This window comes from Schistocerca cancellata, chromosome 8 (genome assembly GCF_023864275.1).
Source record: "Schistocerca cancellata isolate TAMUIC-IGC-003103 chromosome 8, iqSchCanc2.1, whole genome shotgun sequence".
Lineage (NCBI taxonomy): Eukaryota > Metazoa > Arthropoda > Insecta > Orthoptera > Acrididae > Schistocerca > Schistocerca cancellata.
In genome coordinates, this window is record NC_064633.1 from 345,807,118 (window position 1) to 345,819,430 (window position 12,313).

Here is a 12,313-nt window from a genome sequence, read left to right on the forward strand (position 1 = left end):
AATACACAAAACAAATACTGAAAAGGTTAGAATGTCATAATCAGTATGATCTCAACTCCCAATGTACATGAAAAAAATAATCAAAAGGAAGCGATGTCATCATCTTGTCTCCATGAGCAAGGCAGCTGGATGTTTTATGTATCTTCCAATAGTAACTCGTGCAGATGTATCGTTTGTGGAGTGTAAAACTTTTACTGTTACTCTGGACTGGAATTGAATGAACTAAGTATTCTGGGATCTGAGAGGCACATTAAATTAAGGTATTATTTGTTAGAGAAGATTGATTTTTTTTCCCTTTTGGGGGAAGAAAATAAAAAAAAAATGTAAACTGTTATTCCATGGTATTTTGAAATATCCTTGATATTTTATGGAAAATCTTTATAATTTGTTTTGTTCTTGAATAGTTTATATCATGTGAATAAAACGTTCTTAAATGAAACTGTGTTAGTTGAACGTACAAATTTTTCAACAACAGCAACACCACCAAGCGCGCGCGCGCGCGCGCGCGCACACACACACACACACACACACACACACACACACACACACACGAAGTTATTTGTATCAAACCCATCCTGTGCTAATGAATGTAAATACAGAAGTGGAGTTCTTATGAATCTCAGTGAGTACCGCCAACTGGAGGGAATAAGTTCCTGTTGAGATGTTACCAAGCCCACCGTATAATCTCAACAGGCATGCTAATAAATAAAATGGCCATATAAAATCAGTTACAGTATATTTGCCAAAATAAGTGAAAAGATTATGCAAAAAGCCCCAAAAACATTTACAAAGTAATACGGGACTACATTGCCAAAACTGACACTATGAGTCAGTTGCTGTTTAAAAGTACAGTTAGTATCTTATTGAAATGAAGACAGTTCTATAGGTTCATGAGTCCTAAAATCTGTAGAGTTGAGTCATTTCTTGTATGGGTTTGGGGAATGTCATTCACTGTATCAACTTTGCTCTGCTTAAAACCTTGGAATATTTCCTGTGTGAACATTAAAGAAATAAATTGTACTTGATGTGCTCTACCACTAAGTTGCATGTGAAAGAATCAGGTGCTAAACCTGTAACTAAGTTCATGATTAAGAGGTGTTACAGCTGTGACTCCTCCTTGGTATACGAGGCCACCTCTAGCTTTGCTTTACTTCATCCGAAATTCCTTTGATGATTCACTCATGTCACACTGGAATAATAAAGTGTGTGAAATTCATTCATCAGAGTATGTTGTGAGTGTACAATGCTTTGCTGTTCATTTTTTATGGCTTGACCGTGTTGATATTGGATTTCAAATACCCTGCACACTGACATCCAGCTGATTTTGCTGTGCTGAAGTTGCTGACCTTTCAAATTTCAGCAGAAATTTCTTATTCCATATCATATTCATAATTTCTACATTTACTTTCAAGTTTATAGTTCAAGGGATGGTTCCCTATTTTGAAAACTGCCATTCAAATGACCTTTTGAAATGTAAATATGTTCCATAAACATGCCTTATATATTCTTACTTTCCTGTATTGTTATTTTGTAAGTATTAAGTCATTCCTCTCAGGTGCTGGCATTTCATATTATGTTGTTGTTGTAACTTCATGTCTCAGTTGCCACTGGAATTGAATGAATTTTTGCACCTTTCTGAAACCACAGTCTGAGATGCCATTGCATTATTATTGCTGAATGACTTTTAATGATTTTTTTTTTAAAGACTGTGTGCTGTAGCCATCCCATCAAGTATCTTGCCTGAAACATCTGGCAATTTTTGCATGTTTATGGCTGCATGTAGAAACTAATCTTAAATGCTAGTTCTTGTAATGTAGCCTATGTGTCACCTTACATATAACAGTAATGTTGCACAAGTAGGAGATCAGTGCTTGTTAATAAATGTTGTTCTGTGAACAATTTGCTGAGAACTAAACCAGTAAAAATATAAAGTTCCTTGCAGTTTTATTGTACTTACATTAGCTGTAAAACAGTATTTGTATCTAATTACCCCCATTTTTTAGTTGCATATAGATGCTGCATCGGAATCATCATGTGGAGATGAAAAGAGAGAGGAAGATTTCTTTGCAGAACATACCAATATGGAGTCTGTTCAGTATGATGATCTAGAAGAGGAGCAGCCACGTGAAGTGAGTTGAAGTTACCAAATACTCATCAGTTGTGTTAATATGTATGTGTTCCTCTGAGGCTGAGTTTCTGTAAGTTGTATAAGCTCTTATAAATTTCATGTGATTAACAGACTGCACCAGAACAAAGAGTTTTAACAGTATAAAATCCAAGAAAGAAAGGAACAAAGAGGAAAAAATAACTAGGCCGGGAAGAAACTTGTACTTACGAAGTGGCAGCAGACTAATTGCAAACTAATAAAAAACTTTACAACCAAAACAATAAATTTTGAGCTTCCTGTTACACTTTCTAAGTAACTAACCTGACCTGGTTACCTTTTCTACCTATGTATTACGTATATCCCATTAATTCTTTTTGCCTGTATTAAGGAATATGGCATATCCGACACTGTTTATGTGTAGTAAGTCCTTTGGTGCTACCTGGTAAGTAGAGCTGTTTCCATGATCTTCATTTGGTTGTAATTTCATCATTTAAATGTTGCAAATTTTGTTCAACAATATCCAGATGTGCTGTTCCATGCGTTGTGATTCTTTCATATTACATCCAGTATGTAATATGGATGTGAAACAATATAATAACACTTTGTTATCTAAGCTGTAATGACAATGATTACTTTAAAGGTTATTTTTAGGGTAACGATGTAGGAGGTGAACTAATTCCTGCCGTTCGATTTCGCTGCTGATAATTCAGGTCTTTGATCAATGCTACTAGTGCTGAAGCTTGTAAAATATTTTTTTTAAAATAATTTTATAAATCTTTAGCTGCACCTTTCTGTTAATGAGTGTGGACTTAGATTTAAGGGTAGCAGGGTGTTAAAGAATAAGCTTTATCAGGCTATGAAAAAGTAACTGATAGTGAAATAAAAATAAGCAATGAAGGTTGTCTGTTTCAAAGTACACATCATTGCACCTCTGTGAAATTAAAATCTGCTACTGGGTAAGATTTAAGGGTAGCAGGGTGTTAAAGAATAAGCTTTATCAGGCTATGAAAAAGTAACTGATTGTGAAATAAAAATAAGCAATGAAGGTTGTCTGTTTCAAAGTACACATCATTGCACCTCTGTGAAATTAAAATCTGCTACTGGGTAAGATCCAGTACCAAGTTTCTCTACCCTGCCCATTCTAATACGTGTGGATCCCTCTTGGCCTGCTGTCCACGAGGCACTCGAGACATTGCTGCTGATGCCTGTCCTATTTTTCAACGGCAGTTGTCTTGAGGTTACCCAATGTGTGAGGAGGGTTCCTGTGATGTCACACTGTGAAGTTTCAACTGGTTGCAAGCATGCTCAGTGGGGTTCATGGCCAGCAGACACCACAGGCCATTCTATTAAGTTGATGCTTGCCTCCTGGAGGAATGGATTCATGGAGGATCCTGAGCCAATACTGCACAGATCTCAAATTATACTGGAAAGTGATGAGCTATTTGACATACACACTTGATACTGGTCCAAAAGCTAACTGCCCACCTCCATGCTTAACCTGAAACTGCATGCATGAGCTACTCATTGGTACCTGGTTATCTTCATACTATTCTATGGCAGTCATCAATCGTCACCAAATTCTGTCTTAGGGCACCATGTCGCTGCAGAGGGAGGAGGGAGGGGGGGGGGTTTAATCATGTAGAAGTGGTAGCATACTGTCTGAGTCAACACAGCCATCTCAAATGCTTCCAAAAAAAGGCAGAGCGCCGTTCTGTTACTTTCTCCATGGGGTACTTAAAGGACATAATGAGGCATAATTTACAGGTATATGTCAGCAGCTGGTGGTATTACATAGAGAACCATTACTAGATCTTTAATGTTTTGTGTGTAACAATAGTGATTTAGTGATTAAAAGTCAGAATGCCATCACTGTTGTATGTGCCAAATTACTGTGCACATGGTTTAACCCTTAACTGCTCTAGTGGGGGTCCCGAGGAACCCCAGACGATAGAATACAATACATAGTACGTGAACAGAACAACAGATGGCACCTGTGTTCTTGGTAATCCTCAGTGAAGTGCTGCCTTTTAACGCGGAGTGTTGAATGCGGTGTTTCCAGTATTATTGTGCGAGATAAAGAAAAAGAGGTCTCACAATACCCCACCAGAGTATTAACATAAGTTGTTTTTGACTATCTCAATTAGTGTTTTATGCAACTGAAATCTTAGAGTACTTCAAAAACAGCATACTTTCCATGATAACGTTAATTGTTACGGTTATGTGAGTATGAATGCATTATTTTTCAGAATGGCATCATCGAAGTCATTAACAGATGACGAGTTGGAAAGAATAGTGAGTGAACCTGCGTTTTTGCAATCTGATGAGGAAACCACAGTAGATGAGGATGAATTTATACTAAGTGATCATGATTCCACCTCTGAAGCTACATCAGAAAGTAGTTGTGAAGAACCAGATGAAGAGGCGTGTATTAGACCTTCCGCTGACAAATATTTTTTTGGAAAAAAGCGGTGCTACAAGTGGTCAAAAGAAGCTCCTCCTACAACTCTTACCCGTGCTCACAATATAGTCAGTCATTTTCCAGGTGGTTAATGTGAAGCAAAAACGATTGATTCAACTGACATATTATCTGCTTGGGAACTGTTCATTAGTGAAGATTTATTGCAACTAATACTCACCAATACAAATGTCAAGATACATGACATGTCAAACAAATACAGAACTCCTAAGCCAGCGTTCATATAGCCGCTACATATAATAGAACTGAGAGCATTTCTGGGTCTGCTTTATTTATCTGGAGTAATGAAATCCAATCACGAAAATGATGTTGGACTTTTTGCTAATGATGGAACTGGTCGTGATGTGTTTCGAGCCACTATGAGCGTTCAGAGATTTTTATTCAATTTGGTTTGTTTGTGATTTGATTGTGCTGCTACAAGAGATGCTAGGACGGCTGATGACAGACTTGCAGCTATTAGAAATGTGTGGGAACTCTTTATAGACAAATGTCAAAAGTATTATACTCCAGGAGCGTACGTGACAATCGATGAAATGTTAGTACCCTTTCGTGGTAGGTGCAAATTTCGCATGTATATGCCCAAGAAGCCAGCCAAATACGGCCTCAAAGTTATGTGCCTTTGTGACTCATGAACATTCTATTTATGCAATGCATTTGTTTACACAGGAAAAGGGACAAATAAAAGTACATTATCAATCCCAACACAGGATGTTTTGAAATTAATAACACCAATTGAGGGAAGCAATAGACACGTGACAGTAGACAATTGGTTCATGTCACTTGAACTCTGTGATCAACTAGAGGCCAAAAAGTTGACTGTCTTAGGCACTCTAAAGCAAAATAAACTGCAGATCCCAGAAGAATTCAAACCAAACAGAAAGTGTCCAGTAGAATCTGCATTATTTGGGCATAATGAAGGAAAGACAATTTGTTCTTATGTTCCTCGGAAAGGTCAGGCTGTTGTGTTGCTTTCATCTATGCATCACGATCAGAAAATTAGTACTCAACAGGAAAATACCTGAAATGATCATTGATTACAATGCCACAAAAGGAGGAGTGGACACACTGGACCAAATGTGCGCCAACTATTCATTATCATGGCGAACATGCAGATGGCCAATGTCTGTATTTTATGCCATTCTAAACATAGTAGGAGTCAGTGCTGCTGTCTTGCTTCAGTGCACCAAACAACTTGATAAAACAAATGATTTAAAAAGAAGAGAATTGCTACAAAAGCTTGGAATGGATTTAGTAAAGCCCCATATACAACGTCGAGATGTCTGACCCCTTTCTCGTGAACTGAGAGACGTTGTTGTTAAACTTGGTGGTACTCCTCTTACCTCAACATCTTCAGAGCCAGAACCCATGAGGAAAGCAAGATGCTACATGTGTGCAAGAAATGTGGACAAGAAAACCAAAATAGTGTGTGAAGAATGCTCAAAACATGTTTGCCCCAACCACAGATTTTCAGTGTGCCAAAATTGTTTGTAATCATATCTCAAATATGTAAAAATGTTTATAATATTCAGTGATAAAAGTGCAATGCAAAATAAAATTTCCTTAAATTACAGTTTCGTTTTTCTTATTGGGGTACTCCGAGACTCCACTAGAGTATTAGTGTATGAGCATTTCACTAGAGTAGTTAAGGGTTAAGCTTGAAAAGACTCATTGAAGTATGTTAACCCACTGAGAGTGTACACAAGCTACAATGCCCCAGTCATGATTTGCACCACTGTGCACTCTACTGAACCCCATTGAGAATGCAGATTTACTTTTATCACTGTTATACAGATACCGCTCACGACTTCCTGCGGTCAAAGAAATATTGAGAAAGAGATTTCTGACAACAATATTTATGAGGATGGTACAAAAGTTTTTTGAGTAGTATATTTACCAGTCTCTTTTTCTCATGAACACTACTGGAAACTAGCTGACTTGAACTGCAGGGTTGTGATCAGTCATCCCTCTTGAGACTGTCACCATCATTACAGTGTGTTTTGTGGTGTTGGACTCAGTGTTATCATTAACACTTCATTCCATGGTTAATTCATCATAGTATATCTGTTTTTATCTTTAGCTAAGCTGCTACATACCAAATAGAATCTTAACATTTTAATATACAGATCACACTTTGAGTGTTTGCAAAACAATGGATAATGCTTCACAGACAGTTTCAAAACAGGTTAGGTCAATAAGTGGTGTCATTTTCTATTCATAAATTTAGTTTTTTGAGCCTGTGACTGTCTTCGACATTTTGCTGTTATTTCTGTTGGTCCTTAGACTGCTAGAAGAAATGGCGGTGCCTCTGGAGCTGCAAATGTTAATCGTGGTGAACCAAATGTCAATGCCATTCTTGCACCTGAGGGCAATGAGAAACTCCAAGAAAGGAAATCAACCATTGGCACACGTAAGCCTCAGGCTAAACGAAGCACTGTAAGTCACAGGATAAATTAAGTCACAGAAATTAGTATTATGGTCAAAATACATTTTCCTCATAGCTCTTATGTTTGGTGTAGCTTGGTGGAAAGAAAGGTGGTCTGGGAGCACAGAAAGTAAACGCAAATTTTGCTGAAATTGAAAAGGAAGCAACAATGGCAGATCAGCAAAAATTGCAAGCAGCCGAAGAAGCAAAACTAAATGCTGAGAAAGCTGCAGAAGAGGAGGAGAAGCGGGTATATAAACATTCCTTTTTGTGATTCATGTTCTTTGTCCTGCAAAGCTAATTACTTACACTATTCTGAGTTCCATTTCTGTACCAGAATTGTGTTTCATGAGAATAAATTATGGAACTTGATATAAAAAGTCAATACATTTATTATTTGATAATCTTCTGTTCCTGTAGATGTTGTCAATGCGGTTGGCGTACAAGGATCTGAGTCTACAACAGAAGAAACAGGAGGAAAAGTTGAAACAAGTTGACCCAAAGAAGGCAGAACAGGTTGAACGTCTTGGAATGGGCTTCACTTCACGAATGTAATTTACAGAAATACTCAATTACTTTTAGAATTTAATATTGCCTTTCTTATGTTCTCTTACTCAGCAATGATTTTGTATTTTGTAATGTAATATGAAGTAAGGAAGATCAGAGCTCAGCGTCCTATCAGCAGTTAGGTCATTAGAGATGGAACACAAGCTCAGTTTAAAAAAGGATGGGAAAGGAATGAGCCATGCCTTTTTCAATGGACTCGCCCCTGCATTTGCATGGATTCATTTAGGAAAATCACAGAAAACGTAAATCTGGATGGCTGGGAAGGGATTTGAACAGTTGCTCTCCCAATTGCAAGTCGTATGTGCTAATGTTGCTCTCCCAATTGCAAGTCGTGTGTGCTAATGACTGTCTCGCCTTGCTCGGTGTAATGTGATACGAAATGTGATATGAAATTCAATATCTAGACATTGACATTTCCTGAAATAAGATTCTGTATCAAACAATGAAAAGTCCAGGATGGAATAGCAACAGTATGGAAAGGATAGATTGCTACTAGCCACATAGAGGTAGCAGTGTTTTTCATTGTGCCTGTCTGCAACTCAGTGCGTCCTCTATATGATAAGATTCTGTATCGAATACTTCTGACATCTGTCTGGATATCATGAGTTTTTAATGTTAATGGTAGTTACTTTCACCAGGAATGTTGAAGCAATTTTGAGATTTTACAACAAATTGTTCTAGGTACACTGGCAACTATTTGATATCCATTATATGTTCTACCTGTCTTCAAACTATACTGAATTGATACATCTCTCTGTGTGGCAGGTGCAGTGTTATAGGTTGACTTGTGAAGATTTTTTTGAGAGGGGGGGGGGGGGCTGCACTCGTACCCGCATCATCCTATTCCTTGCTCCTGCTTGGTATACCCATGCATTGCTGTATGTCAAATTGTAACTTTTTCAGACACACAGATAGCTTGTTTTTGAAAATGTATTTTGCCCTTCAAGACCTCTATTTTACTCTTCTATTTATATCATTTGCTGACCATTTAGTCACTCTTGTAATGACTCTAAATACAAAGCCTGTCTCCGGTTTTATGACTTCATTGTTAACTTGTACCATTTTGTATTTAGTGATTACACATTAAGTGTATCTATTTTCAGACTTGCTTTTTTAAGTTCACTGTGTACCCTCTACAGAAAACATTGTATTTGCTGCAGACTGGAGGTGTACATGTAAAAAATTAGAAAGAGCATAGATATTATTACCTATATCTGCATCTGTATAACCACTCTGCAATTTGTACTTGGGGGAGGATTCATAAAACTGCTTTCAGACTTTTTCTCAATTGTTCCACTCTCGAATAGCATGTAGGATAATCTAACACCTAAATCTTCTGTGTGAGGCCTGATTTCGTTCATTTATTATGAGTCATTTCTCTGTTTGTAGGAGTAGTCAACAAAATATCTTTGCATTCGGAGGAGGAAAGTTGGCAGTTGAAATTTCATGAAAAGATCTCGTTGCAATGAAAAATCCTTTGTTTTAATGATTGCCACAACAATTTTGGTATCATATACTTGACACTCATTCCCCTATTTCATGATATTAATCTTATCGGGTAAGGATCCTGTGCTGCACTGCAATACTTCAGAAGATGGACAAGTGCAGCATAGGCAGTCACATTAGTAGATTTGTTGCATTTTGTGAGTGTTCTGCGAATTAAACACAGGCTTTGGTTTGGCTTCCCCACAATATTTTCTTTTTGATGGTTCCAGTTTGTTTGTAAGTGTAATCCCTCAGTATTTAGCTGAATCAACAACCTTTAAATTTGTGTGCTGTATCGTGTAACCAAAATTTAATGGATTCTTTTAAGTTCTTTTGTGGAGGACCTCACACTTTTTTATAGTGTGGAATTAATTGCCTCATTTTGTGCCATACAGGTAACTTGGCTAAATCATTTAGTACTAATTTGTTTTGATCTTCTGATGATTTTACTAGATAGTAAATGATATGTGCAATCAGTTTCAAAGGTCTGCTCAGATTGTCTCCCAAATGGTGTGAGATTAGAATCACCTGAAGACCTACAACACTTCGTTGTGGAATACTTGATATGACTTATGTCATAAATTACAATTAACTGTGATCTTTCTAACAGGAAATACAGAATACTGGCGTACAACTAAAACAATGCTCCATAGACATTGAATTATAATTATCACTTCACCACTTGTTTGTATGCAGAATAATGAAAAAGTAGTGAATTGAGGAAAAACATAGGAATTAATAGAAACTAAAGAACAATATTTTTAACCAGATAAAAATATAAATGTATGTCTGTTGTTGGGGGAGGGGGGTTGCAGGTGCACACACTTCTCGCCTCATTCAAGAAAGTGAATGTTGGAGCATCTATTTTTGGCAAAATTCGTGTCTATTTGTGTCAAAATTCACATCTATTTTCTTGTTTGTAAATGATTAGGTGCACAAATTTAAAACGTTGTCACGCTACATGAGTGAAAACAAACAAAACCTTACTTCTGTGAGACTAACGGTTGAAAAAGAAGCTGATTGGGAACTTTAAGAGTGCAATATTTGCTTTTGCAAAAACTTCAACAGCTTTTTATTTTTATTTCTGAAATGGCCTTTATTTTCTTTGTTTGCTGTATTTAAGCTTTCAGAATATGATTGTTCTGTGAAAAAGCAGTACATACAGTTTATGGTGTTTCTGGACATTACTTGTCTCTTCCCACTCTTTTCCATGATTACAAAATCTGTAGAACATTAATTTAGACCTTTTGTGGGTGTTTATAGCACTGTGACCCATTCTTGCTAATGCTACAGATAGAACTGACAAGACGCTTAGCATATAAGTAGTGTTAGCATAGCAGTGGAACCGAAAGTACTGGTAAATCTATTATAATGTTAGGGAAAGAATTTTGACACAGTCAAGGAACGTGACAGATTTTGTTTTCTGATTTCTGTAGTGCAGAGTGCGGGCACTGTACAGCGATTAGTGTAAACAAACTATAATTTTGACTGTCATTTCGCTATGAAGAAGCTTCTATTAAATAATTTCACATTTTGAGGCAAAATTTGCACCTATTTTGCATTTATTGCATAATGCAAATTTTGCCAGCCCCCAATAGAAAAAGGTGTAAGTGTTCTGAGACTGACTGTTCATTGTTCTGAATTACACACCTCAGTAAACAGCTCAGATGTGTGCTCTCCTCAAGCCAGTTATAGTGCCAGATACTTGTACAGTGGCTGTGACAGTGAAATGATTGAAATGCAGAACAATTAATAGGAAGTACCAGTTTAATAACATATTGGTCTTGTCTGGGTGGTGAAGTCTTCCGGGATAACATTGTTCTAGCATCCACACTGTGAGACTTGCACAGCCTAGTGATGACAGTTATGTTGTAGGTGCATTCCTGGGAGAAGACACCTCAAAAGTTCTGGAGTATGTCAGTATAATGTTGTATCTATATCGTCATAGGTCAGGTTGTTTTCCAACTGGAACTATGCCCATTCCATTAGGTCAGGTTTGTGCTGTATGCTTTTAAGAAATTGATGGATATCTGTTAATATCTTGCCCGCCAAACTTGAGATATACTAATCGTATATCAGTAGAAATGATGTCACGGTAGTTTTTAGGTGAGTAGTCACAATTTTGTGACTTATAACTCTAACTGCTGTGATGAAACATCTGTTAGCCATTTTATGCTTTCTATTGCTGTCCAGTGGCATGTAATGAACTTTCCATTAAGGTAAGCAGTTACAAAAGAATAAAATGTCATTTTTTAAACATCAGATTGCTTTTCTGGCAAATTTGTTGATTACCTGCCACACGTGATCCCTTTCACTTGTTAATAAAGTTTAATTTTGTAAGCCATTGTTTAGCTTGTAAAGTACATACAGGGTGGGCAAGAAGTCTGCATACCCCCCTAGTACTGAATGCTAATTGATTTGATTTGTTTTAGCACAAGTACTTATATACATACTAAGTGTTGAGTATATTGGTATGTTCCTGGTCATGCTGTAAATACATTTCTGTGTGGTGCCATGTTGTTCTTGACATATCTTTGAGCATATGTGGTATTATAGTGTGAAATGGATCCCCAGCAGCATTGTGCAGGTTTTCATTTGTAGCATAACAGCATGAAGATACATGCCCCCTAATGACTCCCCATAATAAGTTTTTAGTGTGGTGACATCAGGATGTCTTAGTGGCCATTTCAAGGGAGCTGGTGTTGCAGATGAACCACTACATACCTACTGTCCTGAAAAGTGATCATTTAGGAACTCTCTCATTGCAAGAGCGTAGTGAGTCTTGCTACAACCAAATGTGTTCTCTGAGGCCCCTTTCCTCAAGCTAAGGCATTAACCATGTTTGTAATATGTATAAATAATTTGCGCCATTCATAGTCCTTTCAAAAAAGTACGGTCCAAGCAGTTGTTGCGATGTGATTGCTGCCAATATCATTACATAAGGTGGATTCCTTTTCTAACTTGACTGTGTAATGAGGAGTTTCTTTGGCCCAAATAACAATATTTCTAGCATGTGAGCTGCAATAAATGGCACATTCATCTGAAAACATAACCTTGGCATGGTTCACTGCATTCAGAAATTGAGGTAAGAAAGCACAGTGTGCTAAAACATGCTCCTTTCAATCTGTATCAAATAACTCATGTACAAACCTTGGTCGGAAAGGTCTGACCTTAAGGTCTTTTTTCATGTGATCTCACATTATTGTCATGGTATACTGAGTACAGAAGCACATTTACATGTCGACATCATAGGAGA

At 37.2% G+C, this 12,313-nt stretch overlaps 1 protein-coding gene across 4 annotated transcripts in view; it reads left to right on the forward strand.

Annotated features, from left to right (window-relative positions):
* The window catches only part of LOC126094732 (ADP-ribosylation factor GTPase-activating protein 2), an 89,482-nt gene that overhangs the window by 43,336 nt on the left and 33,833 nt on the right, over window positions 1–12,313 (forward strand). For all 4 annotated transcript variants that reach the window (XM_049909280.1, XM_049909281.1, XM_049909282.1 and 1 more), the window contains 4 exons: window positions 2,004–2,129; window positions 6,864–7,016; window positions 7,100–7,255; window positions 7,426–7,556. In XM_049909280.1, coding sequence (XP_049765237.1) covers window positions 2,004–2,129; window positions 6,864–7,016; window positions 7,100–7,255; window positions 7,426–7,556 — 566 coding nt within the window. The remainder of the gene's footprint in view (window positions 1–2,003; window positions 2,130–6,863; window positions 7,017–7,099; window positions 7,256–7,425; window positions 7,557–12,313) is intronic.